Here is a 14,219-nt window from a genome sequence, read left to right as displayed (position 1 = left end):
ACAAATTTACAATAGGGTGCTTAGGGCCTGTCAGAACTGAGAAAAATAGAAAATTCCTTTTTCGTTCATGTCCCTCATTTGGTCATGTAATCCCTCTGCTCTGCACTATCTTTACCTCCTCTCTTCTCTTAACCTGTCCTATCAACTACCATAATTTCCCCAAAATCATAAGGTACAATGTAGAAGAATGTAGATTTAAAAGAATGTAGAGAGTTTTCTACCTTTTCCCTCCCTTATGTTTAGAAGGTGCTTTGCCTGTCTTGACAGAGACCAAATTTTAACATTGGCAGTTCTTTTTGACTTCATGTTATTGCTTTTATTTTAGTCAAACAGTGCTGCTGTCTATAGGCATATCTTCCTTGTATGCATTTATTTTACCCACAATGAAATCTTATTTTTTACAACTATAATCACACAATACAGAACAAAAGAAAAAAATCAAACCACAAAACCTAGACATGCATTTAGTTTTTCAACCTTGAACTTCTTAACTGGTTTTTGTACTCAGACTTGTACATTTTTTTTTTCCTTTTGAGGTGTAAGGCAAGAACGTAAATGAGCCTTGGTGTGTGCTTTCCATGGGCTAAACGAATCAGGCTTTAGACTTTTATCTAGATCTGTGGAGCTTGGATATAAATTTAAAAGATCACAGCTATGGGGAAAAGACCTGTACTGTAAAGGCCTTTCTGCATAGATTATGAACATCATAACTCAATAATTTTTTTTTCCAAACTATAGTTATAATTGGACCCAATGGGGGTCTCTCTCTTTGATCAGATCACAGTAACTGTGACTTTACACTGGAAAATGTCACTACTGTGAAGGTTTATCACCTGTAGAGCTGGTCTTTTCTCTGATGCCATGTTCAGTTCTCATTAGCATTATTCAAAGTTTAGTTGTTAATTAGGTTGACACTTCAATTACAATCATCATCTTCAAGAGTAGTCAGGACTGCTTGCATAAAGAAACAAAAAATACTCATTCTTGTATCTATTTTCAAAATAATTAAAGCTGGTTTTGTGATAAATTTGTATTTATAATATTCCATTTAAATAGTAACTCGGAATGTTACTTCATTTAGGGACTTAAATAATGCTCTGTTGTGTACATTGCAATAAAAAGAGATGTATTCTATGTAAATAGAGTTTACTTATTTTCCAGGTGTCCCTCATGATGGAAATTAGGAGTGTATAGACAATATCTGCACGTAATTCCACATATCTTGTAATAATTCCAAAGTTATATGATTTCCCTCCAAAGTATGTCCAAGTAACAGTTATTTAAATTAAAATTTCCCCCCTTTTTTTTCTTTAATTCTAACCAGTGGTTGTTATTTGCCAAGTAAAAAAAGACAAACATCCTTAAAAAAGTCAACCACTATAATCAAAACGGTCATTTTTTCGTACTTTTTTTTTTTTCTTCTAAATTACAGGCACTTCCTAATTACTGTTTTTGTTTTCTTCCCTTTCATGTGTTTTATCTTCAAGGACAATTCTGGAGGCAGTGTAACACTGAATTTACAAAAACTTTTCTCAGCTATTTGACTGTGGTAGCAGGTACTCCAGTGGTGCATGAGAAATCATATAAGATAGGCATTTGACCTAAAATAAGAGATACTCCTTGGCACTGAATAGTAAGTGACCACTGAGAGTCCTTAAAAATAAACCTTCATAGCTTAAATAAAACAGATCCAACTATCTACATTCAAGCTAGCAAATACATTTTATGCTGGGAAAAAAAGTCTTCAATAAAGTGACTCACACGCATTTTACTGTAAAATAATTAAGCTTATTTATGTCAAGAGGCCTTGGGAAAAAAAAGAGAGCATAAACCAATCTGCATTAGCACTCTACCATCATCCCCTGCCTTCATTTCAATTAACAGACCAGCAGGTGCTCCTTGCAGTTAAAAAGATAAGCTATCAAGGAGGAGGATGAATTTTTGGCTGACCTATAGACACTATGGTTTGCCTGCTGATTGGGTTCATACCTTGCTGTACCAATTTCTGAGGTGTTAATTTAACTGTTCCACTCTGTCATACAGGTCTCGGCCTTGAAAAATAAACTGAAAAAGCAGTCGACAGCTACGGGTGACGGAGTGGCCAAGGCCTTCCTTCGGGCACAGGCAGCACTCTTTGGATCCTACCGAGATGCACTGAGATACAAACCAGTAAGATGACTTCCCTGTTGCTTTTTTTCCCTGAATTTATAAGATCATGGTCTCATTCTTTCAAGGAAAATGTGAAATTTTTCTGGTCTGGAATAGTTTGTTTTAAATCTTACTCTGTGCTAAGGAATTGGAAGGTACCACCATCTCTCGACAGTGAATTGTACTGAAAAATACTCATCCAAAGTCAGCTATTTTCCTATTTGTATCAGTTTTAGTCTTTGTTTTTATTAGTGAAGCTGCTCACACACAGCTCACCTGGTTTAATGTTATGAAGAACTGAAGGGACTGTGCCTTTCAGACTCTCATCATTTTCCCAGAGGTTTTGCTGTGTTGAAGGGCAGAAGCTTCTTTCCTAGCAGAAGCCAGATATGAGTCAAACATGTACTCTCCTGTTACACATTGACCTTGGTTTCACTTGGAAGACAGGAGAAATGAAAACCCATTTCATCTCACCAGAACCTCAGAATTTGTGTTTTTCACATTTTGCTGGTATTCAGTTGATTAATGTTTCATGGGCTTTCATAATTTCTAAATAATGAGGGTGGCACATATTGAGCCTGTTGGAGATAAAATAATTTATCAGAAAAAAATTAGAGATAAATTTAATCCATCAGTCCAGATTACTTTTCTTGCAAACTACTGGTAGTAGAGGGTTTGAGCAAATGTACTGAGATGACATTGGGTGAATCAAATTCTGAGGATATGATATTTGGTTGTCTGATAGATTCACATAAATTCAAATTTGATAGGAGAAAATACTCGCTTGAGGAGTCAAGTTTGTAAAGCTGATAGGTGTATGGAACATGGGTGGGTATTTGTTTGGGGGTGAGAAGAGTGCTCTAAGGAACTATGGTATTCCTTGATGGAAATGGATATGATAGTTACTAATTCCAGGTGAGGGCTTTACTGGAGAGAACTTCAAAATACAGTTTGGCCCTTGGGTCTTCCCAGCTTCTCCCCAAGTGGTTCTCTTCCAGGTAGTCTTCTGTGCCCGTGAGCATTTTGCACCCCAGCTGCCTGTGCCACTGAGAACCACTGTTACGAGAAGGAAGGTAGCCCATGCAGACGTGAAGTCATGCACGGGTTTAGCTCACCTGTTTGTGTTTAGCAGTTCTCTTACAAATGGAAATCCCATTTGCATTCCATGTTGAAAGGGCTGCACCTGTTTTAGAAATTACTGGATTTCAACACACCGCTTGTTTCAATAAAACAAATAATTTCAACAAAACAGATAGTTGTCCTTTATTCCATTGTGCCATCACCTGAATCTAATTCGCTCCTTAGTCCAAATGTGAGGACACTAGTCCATGCCAACTCATGGCAGCTTGAAGTAAGAGCTGTTAAATCAAAAAGTGTCTTTTGGACACTTAGGATATGTGCAAAAAGAAGGATGTCAATCTGCTTGATGTCCTTAACTCTGTTCTGACCAGAAATAAGCTTCTGTCAGTCCTTTGTTTTTGTAACTGTGGAATTGAGTGTGCAAGTTCTTTAGCATCCTGGTTAGAATCTCCTTTGAAATGGGCTCTCCTTTTAACTGATTCCCATTTTATTTCAGTTTAGCTGTTGGCATATCTGAGATCTCTACATTTGCACTGTATGGAAACGGTGCACTATGCATCATTTCTACTGGCAAACATTTGTCAAAATGACCTTTGAAGTCTTTCTTTCTGCATTATTTTCTTTTGCAGATTTATCTTTTTCTGGCTCCACTGATTGCATACAAGAGAAGATATTTATGAAACCAATGTGGCCTGATTATTTTTTTTAAAAAACATGTTATTTCAGAATATCTTAGCAGGCAGAAGTCTGCTGGCAAATACTAGCATATCTTGGATTGCTATCAAGTTGTCCAAAGACAAAGCATATTTAAAAATAAATAAAACCTCCTTGTAAGTGTTATTTTGATCTGTGTTCACATAATTTTAACTAATTCAGTATTTCACAGAATTTTTGTTGTGAAGGAAAAATTGAATTTGCTCTGGATTAGTAGAAATTAAGAGGATTTTCACATGATTATTCAGCTCATTCTGCATTTTCCTCTTCCTTTGTGAATTGGAAAGCTGAAAAAAATCTAATCACATTTGGCTGTATTAGGAATATTTGTCAAGAGTCTCAAAGCTTGAGAACTGCTGTTGCAAAGAAAATATTTCCCTTTGTTTTGGAGTGTGTGGTGCCAGGTCTAATAAGATAATTTAAACCACATTTACGGACTTAATTTATATTCTTTCAGGAACTTAAGTAGTACTTGCGTAGAAAATTTTTAGGGGTAATACTTAAATGAAAATATTTTCCATATAGGTTTGAAATACTTCTGCTATAAATAAGCTTATACTTTCAAAATCAAGAACTGAGGTGTTTTGGGGTACAGTTCTGAGGATCACAAACCTCCTGATGAAAATTTAAATAATGTATTTGGAGAGTTATCAATTGCTTGAAAGTTGAAAAACATGTTCGAGTGAACTATTTTCCTTGCAACAGTGTGTCCTGTATGATTTCAACATGAAACATGAAACAACTGTCATTAATATTCACTTTGAGTAAAGAACAGCTTTAATAGTGTCTGTACTCATCCAACACTTCTCTCCACTCCAAACGCTGTTCATCACACTGAACATTCATTCTGTGCAACTGTTTGTTTGCAGCACAGGACAGATTCTCCCGGGTATAGCAATATGTCTTGGACAAACGTCTAGCAATTATTGAAAAAAAATGATTGGTGAAAGGCAAAATGGGAATCTTCAGGGGTCTTGCAGAGAGTTCGTGGGCCTCCAAAAGACCATATGGAAAATCTGACTACTCCCATACAGACAGGAAATATGACATGTAATAGAGAAAGTTTATAATAATCTTTTGTGCATATTAAATGATAATGAAATACTTAATCCAGTAAAAGAAAAGAAGAAATGGCTGGGGTTTTTTTTCTGATTTAATCATTTCTAAATTAATCTGTCAAATTGATATAACTGTTAAGAGTAATTTTTAATATGATACACTTTACATGAGCAAAGATTGTGTAATAGGAGCAGATCTGTAGAGCAGAGCAGCCCAGCTAGTGCTAAGGACCTGACGTTCACACAGTGTGCACTTCTGCCTTCACTGTGGCTCTGATTCTAATCTGTTGTTGAATGCTAAAAACACATGACTAGCTGCAACTCTGCTTTAGTTGAATGCAGACAAAATCCACCTCACACATGGTATGTGGGGATGATTGAAAAAAATGCTTCAGTGTCATTTGATAAATGACCTAAAAATAATCCAGAAAAAAGTATTATCAGTGGAATGGTGAATTATAATGGTTTTGTATATGGGCTCTTTCACACAGAGGGCTGCAGTCCATTTTGAGACATTGTTTACTTTGGGTGCTCACAGCTTGGCCTTGAACCTTTTTTCAGGTTGCTATCTAATTTCTTTGGGTAGTCCAGCATTTGGGGATTTCTCCGGATAATACTGCATGTTCTGTGTTTCGGAATTGAAGGCATAGCTGGGACATAGACACAAATATGGCTGTTGTGAAGTTCATGTTTGTGTCATTTTGTTATCAGAGTATGCGTGTCGTGTTTTTCCCACGGATTTTACTTTATACGTTCTTCCTGCATGTATGTGGGCAGATGAAGGCAGACTAGTACATGTTTTTCATAAATCATATGAAATATGGTCAGTTAATAACATAAGATGTGACATAATTCTTCAAAATGCAGTCTATGTCAGAAGAGGGAGTGGTAGATAAGAGAATGAAGAAGAAGTTGAAAAATACTGAATATAAAAATATTTACCATGATAGAGATTAATTTCCCCTCTTTTGGGGGAAAAATCCTTGAAGCTCTCAACGTTTAAAGAGGAGAAATAAACCCAGAATAGCTTTGTTTCAAGTTGTGATGATTGTAGTATCACCTATCAGAAATGAAGAAAGGAAGAGCAAAGGCTGCTGGCTTGCTCTGGAATGCTCAGTAGTAGGAGTTCAGGGAGGGGCAGAATAACCTTCATGGTGAAGATGACACAATCTGTCAGACTTCTCTTTAATTGAATGTTAACTGCATGCTTTGGGCCTGTATTGACAAACAGTGACATCAGCTGTCCAACAGATGTTGTATTCAATGTACAATAAATCAGAATAATACAATAAAATAAATAAAATTTATATTGGAAAAAAATTGAGATTCAGAATGCAATTACATGAGTATTGACTTATATATTTGTATAAAAAGTACAGCAGTGTACAGAAACAGTAATGAAATGGGAGAACTTAGTTGGTGCTTAAATCCTGAACCACCCTGTGTAATCCCTATTATGACTATTTGACTTCCATAAGAATTCTGTTTTACATGTTCAAAACTATATAGCTTTATTTGTGTCAAGGACTGTTATTGGTCCTTTTTGAATATAGATACTGTGTTAATAGGAGTTGGTTTTAGGTAAAAAATTTGACCGTAAAAAATACCAGTATATCTGATTCTTTTTGGATTTTTTTTGCAGATTGCAAGAGATTTACACATTTTGGAAAAATTTGTTTGTAAATGGTACCTTCCTGAGAAGAATCACAGCACATGCTCAGTTACCTGTTGGCCTTTATCTCTGAATGTCATGACAGATTTTTAAACAGAGGAATTTTAATATCAAAATTAAATTATAGTAATTGTTGCAATAGAACTAATAGAATGAGTCATGCTAGACTAAGGCAATGTTTTCTACAATAAAAAAGTATTTCTACTTCTTGTTCAAGTTAAATATCACTAGATTTAGAAAACACAAGCTTGTAATCTAGGGTTTTTCATGCCTAGATTACACCTTGTAATCTAGGGTTTTTCATGCCTTTTAAAATGATCACACTGGTTTAGCTCAGTTTTCATATTCCATTGAGGTCTGTATAAATAGCTTGCTTAAAATGTGAATGTAGCTTAGAGTAAGAAATTCCTGCTGTGTGTGGCAAGCTATGAAAGGAGAAGAAAATTCTATAGCAACTGTTGTTTGAAGGATAGATATCATGTTTGGGCATAGATTGTTTGGTGTGAGTATTAGCTGTCTACTTTTCAGTACAGAGTCCCCACTGGGTTTAGATCGAACTTGTTTTGAAAGTACATTGTAGATCAATACAACAGGGGCAGTCGATGGTCGAGCAGTTAAATATCAGTGCAACATTCCTCCAAAACTCAGTTTCTAAAGGTAGTCAGCTGTATTTGCAGAAACAGGAATGTTACAATCTTAATGTATGAAAAGACTGAGAGCTAGTTTTGTTCATAGTGATTCAATAATTTACTTGTTAAATAGCACTTCAAAAGGCTTTATGTTTGCAGTAATAATCTTGAAGATTTGTAAAAGTTTTATTTAGAAAACAATTTTGTTGGTGAGATTCTTGAGCAAATAAAAGAGCTAGGAGTTAATTGTGTTATTTAATGCTTAAATTTAATTAAAGTTACCATACATATCCTGAGAAAGCTTCCATCTGGAATTTCTGCAGGTTTCAATAGATTTTCTCATTTTTATGTGCTGAACAAGTAGGAGCTTTAAACCTACTCAAATTTTTAAATCAGTCTCACAGTCAGGAGGTTCAAATAACATAGATGAGCTTTGGGTGTGAACTCCTTATAGCATTAAATGAATTTTCAGCAAAAAAATATCTTTGGTTATTCTATGTCTGAACTGTACTGATAAGAGAACAGATGCACCAGTCCAAGCATTCTTACTAGGTATCTGAAACATTCAGTGATTAAAGGAAAGTATTTGGGAAAATATTACAGCCATGCACTAAAAATGAGTGTTGATCTATTATTTCCTGATTTTCTCTTAGAAGGCTTCACCACGAGAAGTGCCATCAGGAAAACTGGCTGGCTCCTCTCTCTTCCCTGGCTGGTGTGAAAGGCCAGAGCAAGCATGCCTGTTTTCTCTCCTGTAGGGAGATAACCTCTCCTTTTTCATCTATCCCAAGAGACCTGGGAGACTGGTACAGGGAAGCATAGCTTAGTTTTTATTTTATTAGCTACTTTATTTTGAAAATATTTTCTCTCTTTATTCCTAAATTTAATGTTTTCTAGTATGTCATGAGCCATCATCTAGTCAGAGCTGCACTCCCACAAAGCCTCTGTATTTCCAGACGTGCCTTCTTTGTGTAACAACAACAATAAATAATTAAATAAATATTATATATATGTGTGTGTGTATACATATATATATATATATATGTAGGGAGTTCTTTTAATTTGCTGCCTTGAAATTTTTTGGAAGAGCAGCAGAACTGAGAAGAGAGTCTGCCCTCAGGAGCACTATGTCTTATACCACCATGTCTCACTGGAGACTGTTCCATTTGTTTTGATGCACTTTGATTTGCTAAGTAGCTTGGGGTCATCTTCTTAAGACAAGAGTCTTTAGGAGCTCAGGAACAGCTAATGCAAAGTGGGTCAGGAAGGCAGTGCTATTTAAAGTACCACTAACATTTCAGGCTGTTTGGCAGATCCGGCAGATCCAGCATGTCCTGCGTGTGCACCGTGTTCACCCATTATTTTGGGATGAATGGGGGAATAACTTGGGTGCTTCTGGAGATTTGATGGACACAGTGCTATGTGTTGTACTGAGCTGGGTCTGTGTCTCAGAGCACCCCAGCTTCCTTGGGACAGGGCAAAGATTATGCAAATGTAAGACTTCTAATTCTTCCAGTGAGAGAACTTCTCTAAAATCAGAGCTTCCATAAAGAAGTAATGATGTAAGACTTGTTGAATTTAAATCCTTCGCTGAGTCAGAAAGAAAAGAAAGACTCAGAAAGAGGGAAGTTTGTGATTGTATAAGAATAGATTTTAAAATTACATCATAATGGTTTTACTGCAACATTCCCTAAGGTCACACTTGAACCATTTAAAAACAAATGGTAAGGTATAAGGAACAGTTGAAAATTATTTACAGCTGCTCCAGCAAACTCAGCTAAGAGAAGGTGCTTGGTGACACTCTGGAAACACCTCCCTACAGTCACCTGGAATGATGGGAAAATGCAGAAGTGCCATGTGCAATTGGAGTTAAACAGGGCTAGGAGCACAAAACTGGGGTGATCATGGCCATTAATAAATTTGTCTTTAAAGTGGCTGGAGCTGTTGTGATGATCAGTGTAGCAGCTGCCTTTGATCTTTCTCCTTTTGAGTGGCTGAGGTTTCTTTTATTCTGTTGTGGGACTGCACTGGAGATGTAGCTTCTGGGTAGTAAAATTTCAAATGGTAGATTTGGAATGGGGTGTTTTCTAGCATTCCAAGTTTTGTGTCTTTAAGACCTCTGGTAATTGTTGCTAGCTTGGTAATCATTTTGGTTTTGTAAACTTGGGTGAGAGGCCTTTTGGCTGTATGGTGAGCTCTGATTGTGTTCCTTGATTACCACACAAATTTCATAATGGTTCTATTACTTGTCCAGTTACACCAAACAGCTTCAAGTATTTGTCAGAAAGTATGGACAAGAATAACAAAATTGGAGAAATGCTCCTCAGGAACATCCAGTGGTCTGTGCACACTGAAGACTGCAAATTTTAAATTAAATTAGAGAGTTACAGAGGAATTAATTTGATTGTTTACAAATACCTTCATTAACATATTTTTCTTTCAATGAATGTTTGCAGTAACAAGCTCTGACTTTTCAATGAGTACTTATCTTCTTTCGTCATCCAAGGGTTCTGGTATCTATAGGCTGTGCACTTTTCCCATGTGGGAAGATACATTTTATTGTATTAAGTGTTAATGTTCTAACCATTTTTATAACCATGTTTCAATTTGTAGCCTTTTTTTGTGTAAAAATTGTTGTGTTTCAATAATTTCCTGTAAAATCAGCAATATATTTATTGATCTTCTCATGTCTTGGTAGAAAAAATATAAAATTAATTTGATGCAGACACATGTTTTTGGACTGAATTATGATATATATGTATGCTCACCATCCTAACTTCTTCTGTTTCAATTTTTTAGGGAGAGCCTATAACTTTCTGTGAGAATAGTTTTGTGAAGCATCGTTCCAGTACAACCAAGCAATTCCTGGAAACAGCTGTTAATCTTCAGCTGTTTAAACAGGTATGAGAGAATAAATGGCCCATATTTAATGATTTTCTTCTAAAACATATCTGTATTTAAATACATTTTCCTTCCTGTCAGCCTACAAAAGTCTGGGATGAAATCTAAATACAAGTACTTTGGGTAAAGTCATCCCAGATTTGTTGTATTTTTATATCTGCAGTTGTAGTTCAAAGGAGTGGTGGTGAAACTGAACAAGAAAATAACCCCAGGGTGCAAAGCCAGTGCAGCATCTCTTCAGAGCCAGTCAGCAACCCAACTAAACAAGAAAAATCAGGGATCTCCCAGCTTGATGGTTGAACTTCATTTTCAGCTCTCTTGGCTCATGCCCAAAGAGCCTAAACAGCAGATTGCTTAATTTAAAATTGGACTTCACTGGTGTTTATTTAAAAACTGGATTCATCCTGCAACTGCAGTTTTCTTTGCTGGGCTTTTTGAAGTATGCACACAGAAAATGTGACAAACCTGAGCTATAGGGGTGGCCTGAACAGTATACTAGCTGATGTCTTAATGCAGAATTTGAATTAAACGAGGACAAATCGTTGAATGTCTGGCACAGCTTGGTTATAGTTTGATTACAGTCTTTGTAATGGATTTTTTTCTTTGACTTTATTCTCTAATTCTTCTCCCTTTTCATCAGTTGACTTCATTGCATGGAAAGGGTGTTAAACTTATCACTAGATTTTTATGAAAATCAAGGAAAATGTGAATGAAATCAGAAGATTCATGAAAATATAAATTTGTCTGCAAATGCCTGGAATGATTGATATGCATGAGTTCATGTTTAAATAATCAGGGGGCCTTCTTTGAAGGTATACAACCATGATAGATTAGGGAAATCCATTTTATGTAGAATCTTCTAATTTTTTAGAAAAACATTTAGTGTTAATCAGAGGTTAGTGTCTAAAGTAAAGATTTGTGCAAGGATGGTATTTTATAGAAGTCCTGTGAAAATATGATCACGAAATATGGCTCCTTTAATTTTACTGTAGTTATAGAAAATAAGCAAAAAGAAATCTGAAACCTTTTGAAGTGTGATTGATTGGGTTGAAATGGGAAGAATAACAGATTGAAGTTATTAAAGAGATATTGCATATCTCCATGCGACAATGTGGCATGAAATTTTCTTAATAAAAAGCTGCTTACAAGCAATGTTTCTAAGTTGTTGTCACACTGGTAATACTGAAACAAAACCTTCAGCTGCCATGAATAGGCTGGCTATACTTGCCCATTACATTTTAATGTGTTCAGTTATTCAGAATCAGTTTACAATTTATTTATAGCTTGTTTTAATTTTATTTCTATTGAAGGAAATAATAGAGGATTGGGAAATAGTAAGAATTTTGATGATGTGTGTGGTTTAATAGTAATAGTAGGTTTTTTTGATTCCTCTGGTTCTTGTTGCAAAAGTTACTCCTGCATACTCAATTAATCCTCAGCCCAGATCATCTTCTCCAGTTTTTCATACTGACGAATGAACTGTTTTCAAAGTTGTTTGTATTCAAGGAGACCAAACTGTATTTTATTCTTCTCTGAAAGTTATTTAAGCTGAAAATAGTTCTTAGGGGCAGCCTTAAACCTAGACTAAGCAGAAAATTGATACTTTGAATACACCCTTTTTGCAATAATTGGTAAGTGAGGTTTATTTGTGCTTTTCTATGAAATCCCTCTTCTGTCCCTTTAATTAGGGGAGCATGGAAGGTAACTAACATTTGTATCAAGCTGCAAACATAAGTAATTAATAATTGCATCTTATGTGTCAAATAGTTCTCATGAGTGTTCAGGGAAAATAGAAATTCATTCTAGCCTGAAGCCCAATGCCAGGCTATCTCCTTAAACAGTGTACTTGTATCAGCAAGGTAGTCAGCAGCATTTATTGGGATTTGTTCCTAACATATTAGAAGGTGTTACTTAGAAAAATGAGCAACGGATGCAGGAATCATAAGCCTTTGAAAATTGTTAGTAATGCAAATTTCATTTGCTGTCTCTATGAACTGAGCTCTCTTATTGTGAGATAGGAGCTGTTACTTTGTGGAAATCACATTTATGATGTTTGCTTCTAAAACCATTTTGGTTTTAAAAATTGATAAAATTACTTGGGTGTTTTGAAGTGGGTGTAGTCTCTGTTTTGGTTTTAGAATTCAAAATCAGTTGAGGATAATGTCTTTAGTCACCTTAAAATCCAAGGGTAACACTGGAATTGCTAGTTTTTCATTGAAAGAGGTAGTCACCCAAGGGCTCTTTGGATCTCAAAGTGAATATGTTTCTTGGAAGAGCAGGCCCAGATTTTTGAGTCTGTGGGTTTAAAGAGTGTGGGTTTAAAAAATAGAAAAAGAAAACCCATAAATTTTATGTGTAATTCCACATCCTGTTCTTTTCATGTAGCAGTTTAAGTACAACGATTAACAGTAAATTACTCAAAAGTAGTATGTACTACTACCACCATTACTAACACTTATCAATTCTTTTAAATAATGTCTCCAGTATCTTTTTGCTAACAGTTCACTTTGTCAGTATTTATATTAAATGCAAAATTGATGTGGCCCTCTCAAATTCAGTATCTCAGCCTTCTGTTGATAGGATTTTACCAGATGATGAGTATGTCTGTAAATCTTATGCTGCTTTATTGTATGGAATGAATTCATAACTTTCCCCAGAGAGATAATGTGTTACAGTTCAAAGGATGGGATGGGAGTGGAGGTTGTTGTTTTTGGGGGGGTTTTTCACAGCAGTAGCTAAAGGTGCTCTTATCTCTTTTTTCTTACTGTGAAATAATCCAGTGATCCCACAGTGGTCTGACCATGAACCAGCCTATTTGTAAAAAGGCCAACTTGGAGTAAAGTGAAAAAATAAGAAGGAATTTAGACAAGGAAGAGAGAAATATCTTCATGCTTACCTTATTCTTGCTTCTGGAAGTTTTGTACTCAGAGAAAGTTGCACTAGTCTGTTCATTGGCAAGCATCAGATTGTCACTGACACTGTTTGGATAATCAGTCATAAAAAATGATAGAGCCAAATAATTAATTCTGGTTCACTCCTGTGTACTGTTTAGTACAAGTGAGTAACTCATAATTCTTGCTAGAAGATGAACTGAGTAATTGGAAAATTGCTTTCTCACTTTATCTGTCAGACTTGAGTTAGCCTTTTCAAAACAAAAAGGGAGCGGTTGCTTCTTGAAAGAATTTTAAATCTTTAGGAATGTGCTTGTTCTACTTCCTTGAAGCCTGATAATTCTTGAAAAAAATGTATTCATCCCTTCTGAGTGGTTTAATCATTAATTTTCTAATTTTGACTTTTTCTAACTCATTTGGATCATTTCAGTCTTTGTATATACACTTACCTATAGCTTCAAATTCATCTGGTCATGCAACTATAACCTCTACAGAAGGACAACTGTTGTAATATGTATCTGTAGATACACCTAAAGAAGGGGTAGTGCTTAAAAAAGACCCATGATTTCACAACAGGACATCAGGGAATGGCTTGGTAACCTTTATATAGTTATGATAACAAATCCAGGGTTACTATTAAGTAAGGAAATAAATTCTTCTCTTTTCTTTCCAATAGACAAATTCAGAAAATATAAATAATTTTCTTGATCTATACTCTGTATTCCTGCTGCTCTTTGTTACACCTGCCCTTGTAAAATCCATCTGAGAGCAGGGTATTATCCTTAAGACATATATGGTCTTGAACATACAGATTCCATTATAATGGACACATTTAAAACTCTTAATATTGTAAAGCAATAGAAGAGACAACAAAGTGTGTGTGACTCTTTTTTTTCCACCTCCAGTTTATCGATGGTCGGCTATCAAAATTAAATGCAGGAAGAGGATTCTCTGATGTTTTTGAAGAAGAAATCACAGCAGGAGGCTTTTGTAGAGGTACAGAATTAATTTGGGAGTACTTATTGGCACTTCTTTGGGAGCTGTTTGACATGATGTCCTCATGATGTCCTTTAAGTTTTAGAAGTCATTGATTTTGTTACTGTTCTATTGTTTCCCTTCATTCTTG

The 14,219-nt window shown here is 35.5% G+C and overlaps 1 protein-coding gene across 3 annotated transcripts in view; it reads left to right on the top strand.

The window, feature by feature from the left end:
* DENND1B (DENN domain containing 1B) overlaps window positions 1–14,219 on the top strand; it is a 156,633-nt gene that overhangs the window by 112,612 nt on the left and 29,802 nt on the right. For all 3 annotated transcript variants that reach the window (XM_058842632.1, XM_058842634.1, XM_058842633.1), the window contains 3 exons: window positions 2,044–2,169; window positions 10,101–10,202; window positions 13,999–14,089. In XM_058842632.1, the coding sequence (XP_058698615.1) occupies window positions 2,044–2,169; window positions 10,101–10,202; window positions 13,999–14,089 (319 nt within the window). The remainder of the gene's footprint in view (window positions 1–2,043; window positions 2,170–10,100; window positions 10,203–13,998; window positions 14,090–14,219) is intronic.

The sequence above is a fragment of the Poecile atricapillus genome, chromosome 7, assembly GCF_030490865.1.
Source record: "Poecile atricapillus isolate bPoeAtr1 chromosome 7, bPoeAtr1.hap1, whole genome shotgun sequence".
Lineage (NCBI taxonomy): Eukaryota > Metazoa > Chordata > Aves > Passeriformes > Paridae > Poecile > Poecile atricapillus.
The sequence above is the reverse complement of the archived record's forward strand: the minus strand, read 5'-3'. Positions and strand labels throughout refer to the sequence as shown.